Genomic DNA, 20,760 nt, shown 5'->3' on the forward strand with positions numbered 1-20,760 from the left:
CCTTACGTACTCGATAAAGAGTTTGTCCATAGGATTCTCCTCGCGCTTGACTTTGGAGGACTTCTACTGGGTTTAGCCTTCTTACAGGCTTCACACTCACCCATTAATCGCCACAACGTAGACCAAATGAGGTGAGCCTTAATCTTTTCCAAGGTTTTATAGAGACCCAGATGTCCTGCCACTACAGAAATAATAGTAAACAGGAGCACCAGCTCCAGAGGCAAACAAATTTTAGAGTCCCCGGCTTCGTTAACCCATTTACATAGCACGCCATTCCTGATGGAGTATTTGCTAACCTCACCACCAGATATGAGTTTCTTATGGACCCCACAATGGATCTTGATCCTGTTTGATTTTAAGCTCCACAAATAACCGGGAAACTTCAGCTAAAACGGTACACACAACGGGTGAGACTCAACGCTCTTATTCTCGACAGCCCCCTTTTTCCTGAAACATGCGACTGATGGCGTCGGTGACTCGGTTGTCGGATCCTTTTATGTGTCGCATCTTGAAATGCGGGCCGCCCACCTGACAATCCGACCAGTTTCCCTGGGTCGAGCCAACACCTAAGTTAGGGCCTGATTGTCTCTCTCGAGATCTGACTCCCTGCGCTCACGATAGAACTGAAACTTCTCTAAGACGATAATCACTGCTAGCGCTTCGCACTCAAAAGGAGTAATTTATCCTTGGACCAGACAACCTGCTAGACGCGAAAGCTAATGGGAATTTTATACCTTGATCCTCTTGCAACAACACTGCAGCAACAACGGCATTGGAAGCATAAGTTTTAATGATAAATCTTTTCCTGAAATCCGGGACGGCTAAGACAAACGGTCCTGATAGTTTCAAAAGCCGCCTATTGGCTCTCACCCCAGACAAATTGTTCCCCCTTCGTTTGTATTTATTCAGGGGAGCGGCTATCTGGGTAATATCAGGGACAAAACGGTGAAAATAATTCGCCATTCCAATAAATCTAGCTATCTCCTTCCTATTTCAAGGCTGAGGCAATTTCTTCAATATCTTAGTTCGTACCTGGTCCTAATGCCGTCTTCGGAAATTGAATGGCCCAGAAAGGACACCTGTTTCCTAGTAAGTGTCATCTTGGACGACTTAACGCATTCCAAAACTTGGAGAGGTCTTCCCAAAGATGGGAAATATGATCCGCAAACGACTGACTATGACATCATCAAGGTAATTAAAGACACAAGAAAACTTCAAGTCGCCCAGGATATGATCTAACAAACGAGACAAAACCGCCACCCAGTGGACAAGCGGAATGGCACCCGGTTCGACTCATAAAATTTCCGATCAGTGCAGAACGCGGTGACAAGTTCAGACTCCTCCGTAAGAGGAATCTGATAAGCCTGGTTCAGATAAGCTCCGTGAACCAATTACCCACCGAAAAGGAGTTTAGAGGATCCGGCAAAGGCTAAAATGGCTCTGAGCACTATGGGACTTAACTTCTGAGGTCATCAGTCCCATAGAACTTAGAACTACTTAAAACTAACTAACCGAAGGCCATCACACACATCCATGCCCGACTCAGGATTCGAACCTGCGACTGTAGCGGTCGCGCGGTCCCATACTGAAGCGCCTAGAACCTCTCGGCCACCCCGGCAGGCAATCCGGCAAAGGGACAAATCCTTAAACTAACATTTTTATTATGGATTCGATAATCAACGGCCTGTATTCCTGGTCTCGAGCTTTAGGGACGGGAAATACTGGTGACGCATAGGGAGATGCAGACGGCCTAATGACCCCTTCCTTAAACATACTCGCAAATTTTTGTCTCAAGACATTCATTTTGGATGGCGAGAGGCGAGAAGGAGACTGTCGCACCGGAGTGTCCTCAGCCAAAAATATGTGGTACCGTATGAACCGAACTTATTAGAGGAAACCTCGGGAAACTCCCCTAATAAATTCAACAACCGCGCTGCCTGACCTGGCTCAAGATGGGCGACAGAAAATTCACCTGAGTTACTATTTACCGAATCCCCACAATTGCGCAAAAGCAAGAGCAAAAGGCTGTATTGTCTCTAGGAAAACCTAAAAGAGAAGGTGCGGCTCGTAAAGTCGAGAACTAATCCTATTTTCTGAATAAAAGCACACCCAAACAACGAATTGAGCGCTAGATCTTTAACAAGCCATGAGAAATTACAAATGTACAAACAACCGCGCACCTCGCCGACAAGAGGCAACTCTTGCCCCTTGGGACACGACATATCAAAGGACAGCGGCACATGGAAGATAATTTACACCGATACCCAAACTCTAAATACCAATTATAATTCATCAAGGACACGGAGCTACCAGAATCGAACAGGGTGCACAACCGTTCTTGTCCTAGATGGCCACAGATAAAAGGGAAGACAGATCCGAGGGAGTTTTAATACTCGCGCTCCATGGTGCACCCGTCCGATGGTAACCTGGCCTCATTTGCCGGGTTTATGAGATCGTGCTACAGGTCACTCACGCACCAAGTGATCGCTGGCGCTGCACCGAAAACAGCCTTTCCCGGAAAATGTGTTGGAGGCTTGGAGAGTCCTACTAGTTTTCGAGGTGGACGGAGGAGATTCCAAGTACTGTTACGACTCCGATCCTCATGGGAAAAAGATAGGATTCAATGTAATCAAACAAATTTTGCAATTCCCAGATTCTAGCGGGGCGACATAAAAAGCCCAAGCGCGGCCTATCCTCAGGACGCATGCCCTCCAGTAGTGAGTTTCGAAGCCGACATATCAAGATCCAAGATAGCTATGGGCCCTCGCTCGACATAAAGGCTGAGAGATTCAAATGATAGCTGTCCCTGCCAGTAATATTTGCGTTCAAGCTCGTTCTGCATCAGCAGCGAGAGCTTCCTATCGACAATCAGTCTCCTTAGTTGTCCTATTGAGCCCTCCTACTTCAGGGCTTCAGATACAAAATCGCTCAGAGTACCTTTCGCCAAGGGGTAATCATATGGTAAAGCGATCCCAAGGCAACCACATAAAATTCAAATTGCACTGACAGCCACAAAAACTGCTGGACATGGCCCTAGATATCGAGCGAAACCTCTGAAACACCGTGGAGTAGGCACATAATTGGGTTGGGTAGTCTAGCGAAATGATTAGTAGCTGGAGGGTTACCTAAATCCTGGGCCTGACGCCTGATCCAAGAACTGATTCGTGGGAGTAACTGCTTGACTTGCTCCAGCTTCCTGATTTTCCAAGCTCAAGGACGCTGCTCGCACCTGCAAATCCCTCGCTAGATACCTCAGCTGCCCCGCCCTGGTAACTTGAGGCAAAGAGGTAATGTTTCTCAAACAATTAGCCAATGTGGGCCTGAATTCTACCAATTTCCCTGACAGTAGGTTGACTGTCCTGCAGTTCCGGTGCACCCCATCCAACGCCGCGAAAATATTATCGAGAGAAACACCTACCTCCAATGGTGCTCGCCAAAACTCAAAGCGGGGTGCCCAACGCCACGCACAACCTGGCTGTCAGCTCTGGAACAAGACCCTTGATGCTAAGCTCTCGAATTCTAAGTTCATACTGCATATGCTCATTCTTTAGATTCCCAATTCCAGGGCAGCCCCTTGCACACACAGCAAATCCCTGCGAACAACGGAATAAATTAGTACAATGTACGACAGACAGTAAGGGATCCTTACGCACTAAGGCAATCCAATAAAACAATACCAGTCACCGTTATTCAGGTTTTATTTCTAGCCTACCAGTTTCGACGAAACTCTATGTCACCTTCAGGCCTTAATAACGGTGATTGGTATTGTTTTATTGGCCGTAGTCCCATACTTCAGAAAGAAGATGGATCTACATTCACTAAGGAAATGGTCACAGGAAATAACAAATGAAAGAGTATCTGTCTCGGGGTTCCGTGTCCTCCCTCACACGCATTTTGTTTTTTCTCGGCACGATTGCATATTCCATCAGGGCAATGCAACGTGTCCCACAGCTCGCAGTGTACGATTATGATTCGAAGCGCACCAGGGTGAGTTTACCGTACTCCCACGCCCACCGAATTTCCCGGATTTAAACCCAATCGAGAATGTGTGGGACCACCTCAACCGGGCTCTTCGCGCCGTGGACCAGTAGGCGAGAAAACTAGCGCAATTCGTCACAGCACTGAAGTCGACTCGCTCCACATCACTGTCTTCCAGAACTTCATTGACCTTCATCCTGCACATCTCCCAGCGGTCTGTGCTGGAAACGGTGGTTTTCCAGGCTTTCGACAAGTGGCCACATTCAAATGACTGGTGATTGAAATACCAATTGAATCAGCACTTAACAAGAGTTTGCCGAGACAGTTGTTTGTGGACTTTTTCTATTAAGCGGCTAGCTTGTTACTCTTACCTTGCATATTTTAAAGCCAATTTTTGGTAAACGACAATTTGAAATACCAATGAAAAATACATCAGTTAGGTGTGACTGCGTAATCTTTCCCAGAGCAGTAATTCTTAGTAGTCTTCATGTGATTGCTACCGGATCCTAAAATTATTACGAGTCCATATTTCGGTGATCCAATTGTTCGGCATCTTCAGGAGAGATGCTGCTGCCTCGGAGTCTCGGTGAAAACCTTAACAGCAGCAACAGCGGTGGACAGATAGATCACCTACGTATCGAATCATGTTGACTTTACGATCCGGTAGCAAACCTGAGGGGACTTTCATTACTTACTTTCTCACTTCTCGCAGTGTGGCAACGAAAGAACTGTCTAGATAACGACGCAGCCGTTTTGCTATGGCAAGAAAAATAAACATGGCGCCATCCGATAGGATTACCCGTCTGCCTTAAGTGATACAAAAACAGCGACAGAATGTAATAACACTTCCCATCTGCCTTGTACAGCGCGTCTCGGACTCCAGCGCTGCAAGCGGCCGGCCCGCAAACTGCTCGCAGCGCGGCGCATAAGAACAGCGGCCGACGCAGACTTCCAGTACAGCGTCAGACGCGTTGCTGAAGTTAACAGCTGAGCAGTTCGCTTGTGATTTCGCAGCTCATTCGGCTCGGACATTATATATATACTTACACCTAGCGCTGTATGTTTACCGTGGCACTGCTTGAAACAGTATTTGCCGAGATACCTGACCAAATGTACGACGCACGAAGACGGTAAGTCTCTTTCTACAGCTCAGTTTCTTCAATTAAATTTGAACAGAACTACTTTCATCTTGGTTACTAAATGTGTTTTGTTTTTTATTGACTTGGTTGGTAAACTATCCCGAGAAAACCTACTTACAATTTTTCAAGTGTCGTGCACTTCACAGAGGCTTGTAGAGTACAGATGTAGACAACATGTTCGCCTTTGATGATCAAAAATGAGTTATGCAGTTAAATTAACTGTGGGTTCCAAAGGACTGTCAAGAGGACCGCCACGAGCTGACTACAGTCTTATACATATCGTCATGGATAAGCTTTCATAATCGAAATTGTATTAACGTTGAGAACAAGGAACAATAGAAAAGCAACAGTCGTTGATCAAAATAAAAAAAAGACAATGACACGCTGATATATCTCGTGAAACATAGATCAAACTACGTGAAAAAGAATGAGAGAAGGGAGGGATAAACAGAACAGCGGAAGGTCTCAGAATCAACTCGTACTTGTAGAAATTACTGAAACTGTCTACCAGAGAGAACTGAAGCACGCTTTTGTAGCTCCTGAGGAGCTTTATGCGATGCTGACGTGAGGATATATGTATGTCAAAGTATTCTTCGTGGTTCTCACCATAAAATACAATACGTACAGAGGTGAAATTTTAAAATGAATACTGCAGTACATCTAACACTACCTTTCTTTTCCATGAAATTACGGGACACGTGCAAAGGCTGCGATCAACTGACCAACAATTTCTGAAACACTGTGTTAACGAAACACCTGGATGACGGACTAACTGACTTTGCATCAGATCAGTATTTATTAGTAGCCTAAGTGAAGTACACTTACAAATTATTCACATTACTAGAATTTTGTCTGTATCTTTCATCTGAGTGATTTTGGTCACATAAATGTTTATTAGGTACCAATCTATAGTAGAAATCTACGCATGAAATTCTTAGATTACACTTGAGAATCATTGCATTGGAAACTGAAATATCTAAAGCATTTGTTTTATCACATAACTAATAATGATTATTTTTTGAAAACAAACGCTCAGTTCTTGCATTCAATCCAAGGATGCACACAGCAAGTTCTGCAATTTTGGACAGGACTTTAATTTTTATACTTTTCTGTAACATTTTGCCGGCCGATGTGGACGTGCGGTTCTAGGCGCGTCAGTCTGGAACCGCGTGACCGCTACGGTCGCAGGTTCGAATCCTGCCTCGGGCATGGATGTGTGTGATGTCCTTAGGTTAGTTAGGTTTAAGTAGTTCTAAGTTCTAGGGGACTGATGACCACACATGTTGAGTCCCATAGTGCTCAGAGCCATTTTGTAACACTTTAAATATTCCAACTCATTTACTATACACTACTTCTTTGACAATACACTATCAATTTCTATACTGCTTACTTTCTGAATCCTTTTTCGAACTGGTCCAGGTATGTGATTCATAATCTGTAAACAGCTTCCCTTATGAAACCAAATACTCAAGTGCTACATTGTAGACAATGAACATAAGAATAAAACCTGCTGTGAGAAGCTCGATTACTGTCATACAATTCCTTAAATATAGATTTAACCTAAAAACTTCCAAAAATTATTTTCTTTCCTATTTTTTTGTCTTTGTTATGAGTAATTCATAACAAGATCTTATCTCTGCAAGGAAGGCATTTTGCTTTTCGATCTCTTAAATGCTTTTACTGTTATGACCTAGCAATTGAAAAAACCCTAGAATCTCTCAGCGTTTCCACCCTTGCAGTATAAATATGAAAATACTTGTAATTATTCTCTGCATCAATTCGCAGCTTCCCAGTAGCTGTTTCGACACTGTTGTGGATGATATGCCATGCAGCCAACACCTATAAGATACTTCTTCCGAGGCTTGTTTGTAATGTTGCAAAAGCTTTTTCTTTGCCAGTTCTGTTTTATCGACCAAATATACTTGGTTCTCGACAGTGATCAGGCACATCCGACATCATATTTTTAGGTATTAGATTAGAAGTTTCATTTTCAATAAAAATAAGTTCCAGTGTCTTTTTATTTTTTTGTTTATTTATTTTCATACAGATTAAGGCTCACAACTGTAACATGTGTGGTTATCACTACACAGAGCCGATTTTAAGGAAATGTCTTATAACAGCTACGTAAGCAGAATTTCTTAGACTGTGCGAAACAAACTTACCCATTATTCTTTTGCTGAAGAAGTCATGGATTTTAGAAGACGTTGCAACAGCAGTAAAAGAAGACAGCTTAGTTTTGTTTGATTTGTCATGCCGAACAACATGTCCAATTGAAAATGTGGCACTGAAAATTTTATAGTGAACTTATATTTATCCTTTTAAGTTGTAAGAAAAGGTGCATTTGGGTTTAGGCATAACAGATTAGCCCACGCGAATAACAACACACCTCATCAACTGCCAACACTAGACTAAACAAATTTCGTCTATCTTAATTGTTCACAGAACGTGCTAAACAGTGACAACGATAAATGTGAAGCATCGATCCAGTATATCTCAAAACAAGAAATGGTAAAACTAGTTCTTTTTTTTTAATTTAGGAAGTCAACTTTAGGAAAATGCGGGACCTATTCACGACCCAACAAAAAATTTCGGGGGTCGCAGTACACACAAGTAAAACAAGGGGACTATCACGTTTTTTACGCGACGAATGGCAGGCTTCAGTACACCTTTCAGGTGGTTTTAATTCTCTCACTTTGCTTCACGTAGAGGTCTAGTTTATAGATGCACGCGAGGTTAGTAGCATAGCGATTTAATTGTGTTTTGCATGGCTTCCTCGATGAAAGCTGTTGTGATAGCAGAGAACATGGAATTCAGTTTCCGCTTAGCATTCCCTAAAAATACGTAAACCAAAATTGACTGTCCAATGTTTGATGTTTCTCGACAGCTGCCAGGCCATTTTCAGTCACTCGTTTAAGTTTGGAAATACGTACACGTGTTACAACAAGAAAGTTTTCCTTTTATGGATTCAGTAAACTATTTGAACGTTATTTTCTTATCGAAATGATGTGGAGCGAGTCAGTTTAAAAGACGTACGTTAATTCACTATTATTACAAGTTGTGTATGCTAATCACATACTTTTAACTTGGCACGCATACCGAGGATGCTGGGAGGCAAAGCTTGTGATCTGTTTATAGCACACTGGCCGCTGACTAAGAGACAACCACCGCCTCCTTCTCCCAGAGCAACAAGCTATAGCTTGTAAAAGAAACGAACATATAATGGATTAATGCGTCGCAGAAGTGACACGAAAGCTGACGGCGAGTAGCAAGAAGGGCTAGGTACAACCTCTTCGCTCATTTTTGTAAATAATGTTGACTATCACCACGCCAAAGTATCGGCGTGATTAGTACGAGACCTTCGTAGGGCAAATCCTGTTCTGATACTTTTCCTTCTCCTAAAAACGTTTTTACGTTCGTGATGAAAGAACAATAACGTTTCTTTACATTTCTGTGCCTCATGTGGCATGTAAAACACATGCATCACGCACTGGATGGACAGGCAACACAAGAAGTTTCCATGTATGACATTTTTCTTCATTACGAAGTGTTACCCAAGAAGCAGTGCGATACTACTTTATATTTAGATTTGCTCTATTTCTAAGGTTAGTGTAAAGAGTTGCAAGTGATATTAAAAGTGGAAAAAATATCATTGCGTTTAGATCATTTGCTGTAAAAATATCGTAATCTTTGAACAAAGGCTTAAAAAGTGCCAGCCGGTGTCATTAATGCTGTACAAGTGTCTTAGACTGGCTGTGAATAGTGATAATAAATGCCGTTCGTAAAGACTTTAATGACTGCTTGTTCAGTCAGTGCTAGAGTGTGTTTGTTTATAAAGAATTCATGTCATATTGGCCTATCCGATTATAGGGGACATATACAAGCCCGGTATGTGGAAGGTTTTTTTGAATGATGGGAAATCTGTCGGTCTATTACTAATCGGACGGTCGAAGAAGACGCCGTGCTTGTTTCAGAAATTAACATACAGATTTACTAATAGTAGTTTCAGTGTCAACAAAAAAGGTATGCGGTAAGTGTGAAGGAAATACTCGACTGATTACAATTCGGAACGTCACACACAAGTAGTAACTCGTGAAGGAATAATACTTCATGCATCACAGCAGAAAGTAGCCTCTGCTTCCACTAGGACCCGTCTAAAAGATTTAAATGTCACAATGAAATGAATACCCTTCGCTGCGTACAGGTGTTAATATAAGTCAACGGGTACAGTCGAAAATGTGTGCCCCGACCGGGATTCGAACCCGGGATCTCCTGCTTACATGGCAGACGCTCTATCCATCTTTTTTTTAATCTCATTTTGTTCGCTTTTGTTCGTTGCATCTGCTCGGGGGGGACGTCGAAAGACATCCGTTTAAGTTCGTTGTTGATCTATGAGCTCAGTTTTTTTGTTACAGAGGGCTGCTATCCCTCTGACCGAACATGCTGAGCTACCGTGCCGGCGTCCATCTGAGCCACCGAGGACACAGAGGTTTGTGCGAATGCAGGGACTTATCTCTGGCACGCCTCCCGTGAGACCCACATTCGCAACTTATTGTCCCGCTCTATATTCATAGTGCCCCTGCCCATCATAGTCAATACTCGCGGCTTTACCGCCGATTCCCGTAAGAGTTCGGGCACTGTTTGTGCATCCGCACAGAAGAGGAAGTTCAAAACGCCGGTGTGCCTTAACTATATATATATAAAGATGGTAACTGTTCTTTCGGATTTGAAAATTTAATTTTGAAAATTCTTAACCTAAGGAGCAATCAAAAATTTCCCTGTTGAGAGCGTTTTTGAAGCGTATAGACTATTTAGCATAATCCGATGCCAGGTTATAGGCACCGACCTGTCGGCAGGGGATTAGTGTGGCCTTCGTGTCTTTCCGGCGTGAGTCCTGTAAATACGGAAACTGCGAACTGTGGCGACATTATTACTAAGTGCGCTTGCCGAATGCCAAACACCCACAGACATGAAGAACTAAGGTAAAACGTCCGGGAAAACGGCGATACGTGGTGCAGCGGCATCGTGATAACGCAGAAGTTTCGCTAACTCGAGTGGGAGACACTCAAACACCCGGCCTATGTTCCTGATGTCTCCCCATGCGATTATTATGCCTTCGGTCCCTTAATAATGGCCTTGAAAAGTCGACGATTCCTGTCGGACTAATACTGCAGCAGTCTGTTACGGACTTCCTCACGCAGCGGGACACGATGTTCCCCAAACAACTCTCTTCAACCTGGTGCTTCGGTGGGATGATTGCCTCAGTGCTCATGGCGATTTTGCCTGTTTTTCATGCTGTTTGTGGACCGTACTCCCTTGCAACGGATGCTTTTTGATAGCCCCTTAGAGCTCATGACTATTCATAGGAAATATTGAGGAATGTTACGCAAGTCTTTGTTCATGGACAGAGAATTTAACTTTGTATGTGCTAGACGGAACATTCAAACACCTGAGACTGATATTAGCGTGCGAGGATGTAAGGTATTCAACTGACTATTGCATATATTAAGAAGGGAAATGTAATGTACATATTACTGACGTTTGATAGCTACACTGTTGAGTATGTATCTTTTCCAGTTGGATCGTAATAACGTTTTCCCGTAGGTACTGTGTAACCTCAGATTAACGGAAATTCACTGACACACTAAAAAATTGACCACGTTCGAGTAGTGCTGGTGTTGTGAGGGTTCTGTACGAACACAATTATGTATATACAGTACTACACTCCTGGAAATTGAAATAAGAACACCGTGAATTCATTGTCCCAGGAAGGGGAAACTTTATTGACACATTCCTGTGGTCAGATACATCACATGATCACACTGACAGAACTTCAGGCACATAGACACAGGCAACAGAGCATGCACAATGTCGGCACTAGTACAGTGTATATCCACCTTTCGCAGCAATGCAGGCTGCTATTCTCCCATGGAGACGATCGTAGAGATGCTGGATGTAGTCCTGTGGAACGGCTTGCCATGCCATTTCCACCTGGCGCCTCAGTTGGACCAGCGTTCGTGCTGGACGTGCAGACCGCGTGAGACGACGCTTCATCCAGTCCCAAACATGCTCAATGGGGGACAGATCCGGAGATCTTGCTGGCCAGGGTAGTTGACTTACACCTTCTAGAGCACGTTGGGTGGCACGGGATACATGCGGACGTGCATTGTCCTGTTGGAACAGCAAGTTCCCTTGCCGGTCTAGGAATGGTAGAACGATGGGTTCGATGACGGTTTGGATGTACCGTGCACTTCAGTGTCCCCTCGACGATCACCAGTGGTGTACGGCCAGTGTAGGAGATCGCTCCCCACACCATGATGCCGGGTGTTGGCCCTGTGTGCCTCGGTCGTATGCAGTCCTGATTGTGGCGCTCACCTGCACGGCATACGACCATCATTGGCACCAAGGCAGAAGCGACTCTCATCGCTGAAGACGACACGTCTCCATTCGTCCCTCCATTCACGCCTGTCGCGACACCACTGGAGGCGGGCTGCACGATGTTGGGGCGTGAGCGGAAGACGGCCTAACGGTGTGCGGGACCGTAGCCCAGCTTCATGGAGACGGTTGCGAATGGTCCTCGCCGATACCCCAGGAGCAACAGCGTCCCTAATTTGCTGGGAAGTGGCGGTGCGGTCCCCTACGGCACTGCGTAGGATCCTACGGTCTTGGCGTGCATCCGTGCGTCGCTGCGGTCCGGTCCCAGGTCGACGGGCACGTGCACCTTCCGCCGACCACTGGCGACAACATCGATGTACTGTGGAGACCTCACGCCCCACGTGTTGAGCAATTCGGCGGTACGTCCACCCGGCCTCCCGCATGCCCACTATACGCCCTCGCTCAAAGTCCGTCAACTGCACATACGGTTCACGTCCACGCTGTCGCGGCATGCTACCAGTGTTAAAGACTGCGATGGAGCTCCGTATGCCACGGCAAACTGGCTGACACTGACGGCGGCGGTGCACAAATGCTGCGCAGCTAGCGCCATTCGACGGCCAACACCGCGGTTCCTGGTGTGTCCGCTGTGCCGTGCGTGTGATCATTGCTTGTACAGCCCTCTCGCAGTGTCCGGAGCAAGTATGGTGGGTCTGACATACCGGTGTCAATGTGTTCTTTTTTCCATTTCCAGGAGTGTATAAATCAGTATAAAGGTACCGGTATTGTAGGAAAATTAACATTGCTGGTTGGAATAGTGGTGCACAGTGTATATGTGATAGCATGAGATCCACCATACTGATAAATACAGTCAAATGGCATCGCATTTGATGTTAGTATCACAGTGTATAACAAGACATAAACGATTCAGCTAGTAGAGGGTGGAACTTGGAATTAAGGCACTTCTAGTGTGTGAGTACGTGCCTTTCCTGCAGATACGAAGCAGACTCCATTAGTGACAAAACGTACTGTGTACATAAACCATCATTGTGGCAGTGCCACGCGGAAAACAGTTATCATGTGATAAATAAGCAAAAATTCATGCGTAGAAGGAAATGGTACTCTTAGCAGTGGAATCGGCAAGAAACTGAACCGCTCATGTACAATGATTTATAATTTCGTAAGATTGGGAGCACGATATGAACAGAAAATTATCTGAGTCGTCGAAATGGTTACTTCTGTATAAAATAACTTCTTATTTACAGTTGACAGTAACTGCCAGATGTGAACTACAAATTTTGTCAAATGACAAACATCTGTCGTTCAAGACATGACTGCCGAAACCTGCTCTAACACCTAAACATAAACAGGCTAGATTGTACTTCGATGAAAAACATATGTCACGGACGTAAGAATGGGATAAAGTGATCTTCAGTAATGTAGATGATCTGGATGAATTACAATATGATTGGCATATCTGAGATCAGAGCAGCAGGTAAGAATGAGCAGAAAATGTGATGATGAAAGTGATTTGTCTTGGGAAACCCTCTACACTGAAGGTAACTCACGTATGACTTGAATAAATACTAAAATGAACTCTAATATGTACACTGAGGCGCTAGAGACAGAATAGATTAGAATATGAGGATCTAGGGGACGAAATCCTACGTATCAACAAGATAATGCATCTCTGCATTCTCCTATTTAAATAAAAAATTGGTTTGAAGATAAAGGTATCGATGTCTAGTCCTGGCCTGCACGCAACGTGGATTTGAAGCCCGTGGAAAACATTAATTGAATACTTGCAAGGCGTGTTTATTGCAGTGGAATGCAATTTGAGGCCGTACTCGAGCTGAAAAGAGTGATACGAGAAAAGAGGGCAACAATTTCACTGCATGAACTACAAACGCTAGCTAAATCAACGCCAAAGAAAATTATTGAGGTAATTAGGAATAACGGAGGTTGGACAAAGAAATAAAAATTCAACAAGGCAACACAACAGTGAGTGTCTTTGTACCAACGTCAATGCAGAAAATGCAAACACCTTATTTTGTTTCTCGTGCCATGAAAGAAACTATGTAATTCCGTCATAATTGTTTATGTCTTATATGTATCTACTACTTTCATAGTAAATATGATACCTGTATGCTTCAGACACTGAGGTCGACTTTCGTAGGGACCTTGCCTTTATACTGATGTCCACTAGTGTTTATTCTTCCTCCGTACCAGGAATCAAGAATCTCGGTGATTTTTCCCTTTTTTCTTTCTATTCTTGTTTGGTGTTTCTCTGCTTTTATTCATAGCTATTGTTCGTGTTCCATTCGGTAAAGAACTTCAGGTGCTGACTGCTGACTGACTCGCGCAAGTAGCAGGTCCGTCTAGCTTGTAGATGCCCTGTAGTGTATCTCCATAAAAGGAGCGAGCTGTCTCATGGTAGTGTTCCCGTAGAAATGGGGTGCATGCAGTCTGGCATACGATCTCAGTTCTCATGTCTTCACCGTTCGAAGCCTCTTCCCATCTTCCGCCAGTGTTGTCGCACAGTACCGAGATGTATTCGAGAACAGGGCACGGCGACGCTTTGTACAGTGGCAGGCCTCAGTATGACGTCAGAGTCGTGCCCGGCTTCAGCATCAGATAGGAGGAGATGAGTCATGCAAAGACCTTGTTTGTGACGTCGGTGATGTGTTGGCACACGGCCGCCCCAGGACACAGCGCAACCGACGATGTAGACAGGTTGAAGGTCTATGATGCGCGGCGTCTTGGCGGCGTTGGGAGTTGAGCTGCATTTGACAGCCCACTTACTGAACCTGTCACTGACGCGCTGCAGGCGAGGTTAAAATATGAGTGGGCATTTTCTGCTTGCAAACGTCGTCGTGTCATCAGCTCACATTGCCCGCGGCATGCGATCAGTCCATGGCGAGTCGGTGGCGTATAGAGTGTACAAGATCGCTCAAGGAGCGATCCCTGTTGAATTTTGTACGTATGCAACGTGCTGTGGACATGATGCGACATGCCATTCTACACACCATCCGTTCGGCAAGATAGCTTTTCAGTAGGTGAGTGAACTACACAGTACCTCCTACACAGTAACTACTACAGGAGGCGACAGTGCTACACTCTGTCGAAGCTCCTGGAGAAGTCAGAGTACTAGAGGAGATTTCCTTTGCCAGGGGAAGGAAATGTTCTACCGTTGAGTGGCCACGCTGAAACCCAATCTGCCCTTCCGGTGCGAAGGACACTGCTTCGAGACCAAAAGTTCTGATAGCGCCCTTAGCTGCCAGCCATCGGACAATTTTTCCGATTCCTGACATGGCAACTATCTCAGCGTATCTCGGCATGTCTCCATGCAGTTTAGATCCAAATATATCGCTGAAGATATCCACCAACTTAGTGCACAACGCAAACATTATCATATATGGTGCCAGAGGGGGCACTAATGACGTCACGGAAGGCAGCGCTGCTATTTAAGGACGGCAGCAGCAACCAGAAGACAGTCACCACTTGACAATGGCCGAGGAGTACTCGGCCGAGAGCTCGTGGATTTTAAGCCACTTGATGCGACTGGAAGCCTGTGAAACTTTTATTACTACATCTGCAAACTGTTATTGGTTTTGCAGGAGCTGTAACAGCAATTTGTGCTGTAGCTGTTGGAGTACCCAACGCTTTTTTTGCTATTTCTGTTGCTGTTGTTGCCGTTGCTGTTGCCGTTGCTGTTGCTGCTGCTGCTGTTGGAACTACCATTTCTCTTGATACTGTTGCTGCAGATAATGATGTTTCTGTTGCAGTTGCAAGTGCTACTGCCACAACTTGAGAAACTCAGGATCCATACTCTATGGAGAGAGATGTAATCGCTCCTGTCTTGTCTTACTCTGCATTGGCAGAAAAGGAATTATAGTCAATTGCACAGGAAATGACGAGGACTCATTGCCACTGATGAAGAAGAGGTGTTCCATATAGTCTATGACGACGGGGTTCACGAAGTGAACGACTAGCCAGGAGCAAAGTCTAAGTAACAGAGAAAGTCATCGTAAACATGTGAAAAACGTAAACACAGGCAAGTCTAATCACTCTACCATCAATGGCGTGTACCGAATGCTTCAGAGAATAGCGAGGAAGTGAGGGAAAAGTGGGGGCCCAAGCATCTGCCGTCAGTAAGCTGGCCCACAAGACACACCCCGTGGCGCGCTCCGTAGAAACCAACTGTGAACGCTGAGAATCTCTGATTTTTCATCCATTTAGATACTTTGAGTGGAGAATCGGAATCACTGAGTGATACTAAGCGAAATGAGCACATTTGTCATCGCATTCTGTCACTCTGAATTGTCTGCACCTCACATGAGGAGACGAATATTCTTGCATTTGCCCTTGTCTTCACGCCTATCTGTGAAGTAGAGGTCGACGAGTCTACCAGCACGGTGCCTTACCAGCTGCAACGGTACCTCTAAGCCCTCTGAGGAAGGCAATAAAATGAAGTCTGCGTCAGCAGAATGGGTTACCTCGTCACTACGCCGTCTCCACACCAAGTGGGTTGGAGCATCAGACGATATCCCCTGTACAGAGAGTCCCAGAACGAATGGTCACTATTGAGGGACATGCTGAAACTATCTTTTGAAGAACAGAAGTTCATGTGGACATATGCCCTATTCCGAATGGTTTCAAAGCAGAATACATTTAATGTACATTGTTATTTATTTTCGGTATTATTAAATACGTTGTCAGGTTTATACAGGTACACATGTAGAGCAGTTAGTCAATGTTACAACAAGCGATTTACTATCAGTTTAAAATACGTATTTTTAACACGTTCACTCTTACGCATTATCGTACATTTGACATTGCAGCTCTTGAACAGTTCACAATAAAAGTTGTCAACTTAAGTACATTTGTGCACTCTTGTGATTCTTGTCTGTGTGCCACTAATGATGGCAGCAGCGTCCATGATGCGACCAATCAGTTCGTTTCACTCATTCGCCTTTCGTTTTTATACCACAGACTTCATCAAATTCCACATTGGTGCCAGTTAACTGTACGACTAATCAAGCGATTACGATAAATACGCTACTGGCCCAATATCAAATGTGCATTGAATTGCATCTTGGAAACGATGCAGAATAGGGAATATATCTGTATGAAGTTTTTGGCTCCAAATGATATTTGCTGTCACATCCTTGAATATTGACCATTCTCCTGGGTCACCCTGTATTCTCCTGAAGCGGCTACCTCCTAATTAATTATGTTTCTTATTTCATTTCGTAGTCACTGAGTTCGTAATTCACTGTTTTTGACGGTGTCTAATTAATTCATGTCAGATGACAGGACCAGATAGAATACATTCAGATTAGACAACCCAATGTCCCCGTAAATTTGTTAATCGGCGACATATTTGAAAGCGAACGGCAGCTAATACAAAAGTTCTAAGTGTTCCAGAAAGGTTAATACAATCAAATCGTGTCAACATTGCGGCTCACAGCATCACTACCCGTTCCGTAGCGTCACCTGTACCGTATGCCGAAAATCGCGACGTCTAGAGAGTGTCTGCCTTGGCTGGCGAGTGTGCACAAGAACAGGCGCCAGCACGCTGCAGTCTTTGCGAGTGAGCAGTAGCAGCAGCAGAAGGAGCAGCAAACACAGCGTGGACGCACTTCTCCGCTTGCCGTGCGTTCCAAATACATAGCTTGAGAGGCATAAACACTATCTTTCGCCTTCGACATCAATCAGCAACACACTCTCAACGAATTTTCAATTACAACAACCGAAGTAGCAACAGATACTCGCCCAGGTGCCCTACACCACAGCATGTTTTCTGCTGTGCAGCGGGGTTGACAAGAGCACCTGTGTAAGGGCGCAGACCCAGCATACTGCACCAACACACTGCCAAGTCACATTAATGAGATCGCCTGTTAGAAACTGAACAACCACCTTTTCCAGCACCGGCCACTGCGAGACCTGCAGGAAGAGAGTCAATGAGATTCTGTAAGATACTAACATGGATATGGAGTCATGCCGACTTCAGTGCCATGGGCAGCTGCGATAGGTTTCTCGGTTCAGGATCCATGGCTCGAAGAGCCGATCGAGGTGGTTCCACAGATTCTCAGTTGAGCTAAAATCCTGTGAATTTGATGGGCAGGGGAGTGCAGTAAACTCTTTCTAGTGCTCTTCGAACCATGCACTGTAACTGCGAGCAGTGTGATACCTTGGATTGTCCTCCTGGTGTACACCATCGTGCCGAGAGTATGTTGGAGTAAACCTGGCTCCAAATGATAGATGCATACTTGTGTTAATCCATTGTGGCTTCCAGAATGACGAGATCACTCAGGGAATGCCATGAAAACATTCTCCAGACCATAGTGCTCCCTTGGTTGTCGCAGCGTTTTGCTTTGAGATGTTTCACGCCGTAAACGCCAATGGTCATCCGTCTGAAAGAGCATTAAATTTGATTCATCTGAAATGTCACTTGGCACAGCTCAGTGGACGGCCAGTTACGGCACTGGCGCGTAAATCCCAGCCTCCGTAGTCGATGAACAGCAATCAACATGCGTGCATGAAAATGGCGCCTGCTGCGGAGGCCCATACGCAGCAACGTTCTCAAATCGGTCGTTGAGGAGACACTGTGGATAGCCCCCTGATTCATCTCGGCGGTCAGTTGCTCAACAGCTGCACGTCTATTCACCCGTACACATCACTGCAGCCATCGTTCACCCTGTCATCTATGGGCTCAGCTGCACCACAGTTTCGTCGGCACCGGTTTCGGATACCACCATTCTGCCATGCATGATATGCTTTAACTCCGGCAGCACAGGAACAGTTTACAAATGTAGCCGTTTCGGAAATGCCTCCACCATTGGCCGAAAGCCAATGATCATGTCCTTTTGGACGTCGGATAAATCGTTCAGTTTCTGTATAACGATGCACTGTTTTCCGCCCCCTCCGCCCCCCCCCCCCCCCGCCCCTGCCCCACCCCCCAACAGGATTTATATGGCCTCCACTGCCTGTGCTACCACCTGCCGTTTGTGAATGGTCATTGCACGTTGTCGTCAAACCTAGGCGATGGTCACATTACACATTAACGTGATTGGACAGTGTACTTTCTTGAATTTCTGTCACAGATGAAATGTCATTTTGGCGCAGCAATTTCATGAAATCTGATAATTATTACGAGTAAAACTTCGTTGAACAGATTTAATTCATTTAACGACAATCCAAATACGGCCTCGATATTATTTTTTTCTGGCACCATAAGTTGAAAATTAACGTCGACATATGCTACAAAAACGTTAAAAAGAATTCCATGTGGTTGTAAACAAGCATCCAATTTGTCACGACTGCAGCGTAGTTTCGTTAAGTAGCAAGATATTTGTCTTCATCCAGTGCAGCTTCATATTTTTGAGGCTCAAATAAGTAGTCGACATCGGGTCGTGATCCACAGAACTATATAACTTCTATTTCGTAATCATTAGACAAGGTCTCTTCCACGAAATAAATTGTTATGTGTGGTTCTGCAGAACACTTGTACTTGATAACCTTGCCTTGGGCAGATGCTAATACAGAAACGACTCCCCATCTCAGTTTATGTATGTCAGGCGTTATCAAAGATGTCAGTTGCGTGAACATTGCATAACATTCTTATGACTGCATAAAGAGACGACGTTGCATTAGTACGAAACATGCGGACGCCACTATTAAATTTTAATGTCTGAAGAAAGACACTAAAACAAGGCGTAATTCAGTTAGAGTCTCCTCTTTAATGTATTGACTCAAACTTTTGTAGTACTCTCACCTTTTTAGTGGATTGAGTGGATTGATAATAACTTTACATGATGGCCAGTGCTGAAAATTCTGTGAGCGGGAGCCAATCAAAAAACCTGAAGGTTACAAATGGGTGTCACTAGATGTTGTTAATTTATATACTAATATCCCTATAAAAGAGGTACTTTTACTTATCAGGAGAAATTTTATGAAACATAAATGTATGTCGATAGCAGAAATTGATGAGTTTCTGAGATTAATAGAAATAGTACTGTCTTGCAATTACTTCTCTTTCAGTTGAGAAATATTCAAACAATTAGATGGGTTATCCATGGGATGCTGCTTGTCAGGAACACTGGCAAACATTTTCATTAATTATCTCGAAACTGAGTTATTCACGAAGCAACAAGAGATAATACAGATGATACTATACTATTACCGCTATGTAGATGACACTCTATTACTACATAGAGATGAGGGTAACAATCTAGACAGGATTATTGAAACGTTCAATGAATTACACCACAACATACAGTTCACACATGAAAAAGAACAGAACAGAAGAATTAACTATCTTGACATTACATTAATGAACGACGAAGGAAACCACAAGTTTTCAACTTACAGGAAACCGACTACCACAGATGCAATCATACCACACGGTTCTGCCCACCATGACAAATATAAGAAGTCCTTCTTCTATAGTAATATTAGCGGACTAATAAAAATTCCCTTAGAGCTAGAAGAGATTGAACATGAAAAACACATTCTTAAAGACATTGCTTATAATAATGGTTTCAGACCCAAAATAGTGGACAGCATTCACTCCAAGATTATAAATGAAAATTCTGATGACTTGAAAGAAATAACCCTCGATCGTAACACAAAGAAAAATGTACTATACGCCAGTATGAACTTCATTGGCCCAATTTCTCATAACATTGCACGATCCTTTAACAAAACTGGCATTCAAATAAGTTTTAGAAGCAGACACAGACTATCTACATTACTTACACACTAGGTTGAACAACCCGAACCGCTCCAAAAGTCAGGTATTAATAAGATTACCTGTGACAATTGAGAATGCATATATATATATATATATATATATATATATATATATATATATATATATATAGGCCAGACAGGAAGAAGTTTTAAAGAAACGTACCGCGAACACACAGCATTGCACACTATAAAACATTTAAACAACATCTACTAACCGAGAACCACCATTTCACCAGTATTGACAAGAATTTTGAAATACTGCATTTTGTAGACAAAGGAGGGACTATGGACGTGTTGGAAGACCTTGAAATTTATATTGCGTCACAAAAAGAACCACTGACCCTTCTAAATGATCAGGTTGAATCGAAGAATAAGGCATTTTTCGACAATTTTCGGAATCTCTTATGTAACTAAGAACCCACATAACCCACATTTTAGGCTTATGTTACTTTCATGACTTATTATTTTACATCTTTCAACCAGGAAGTCTTGCACCTATTGCTGTAATTTTGTTACATGT

The 20,760-nt window shown here is 43.9% G+C and overlaps 1 protein-coding gene across 2 annotated transcripts in view; it reads left to right on the top strand.

Annotated features, from left to right (window-relative positions):
- The first annotated feature begins 4,914 nt into the window (after window positions 1-4,914).
- The window catches only part of LOC124789810 (spondin-1-like), a 190,945-nt gene continuing 175,099 nt past the window's right edge, over window positions 4,915-20,760 (top strand). For both annotated transcript variants that reach the window (XM_047257291.1, XM_047257290.1), the window contains exon 1: window positions 4,915-5,108. In XM_047257291.1, the coding sequence (XP_047113247.1) occupies window positions 5,038-5,108 (71 nt within the window). In that variant the 5' untranslated portion in view covers window positions 4,915-5,037. The remainder of the gene's footprint in view (window positions 5,109-20,760) is intronic.

This window comes from Schistocerca piceifrons, chromosome 3 (assembly GCF_021461385.2).
Source record: "Schistocerca piceifrons isolate TAMUIC-IGC-003096 chromosome 3, iqSchPice1.1, whole genome shotgun sequence".
Classification (NCBI taxonomy): domain Eukaryota; kingdom Metazoa; phylum Arthropoda; class Insecta; order Orthoptera; family Acrididae; genus Schistocerca; species Schistocerca piceifrons.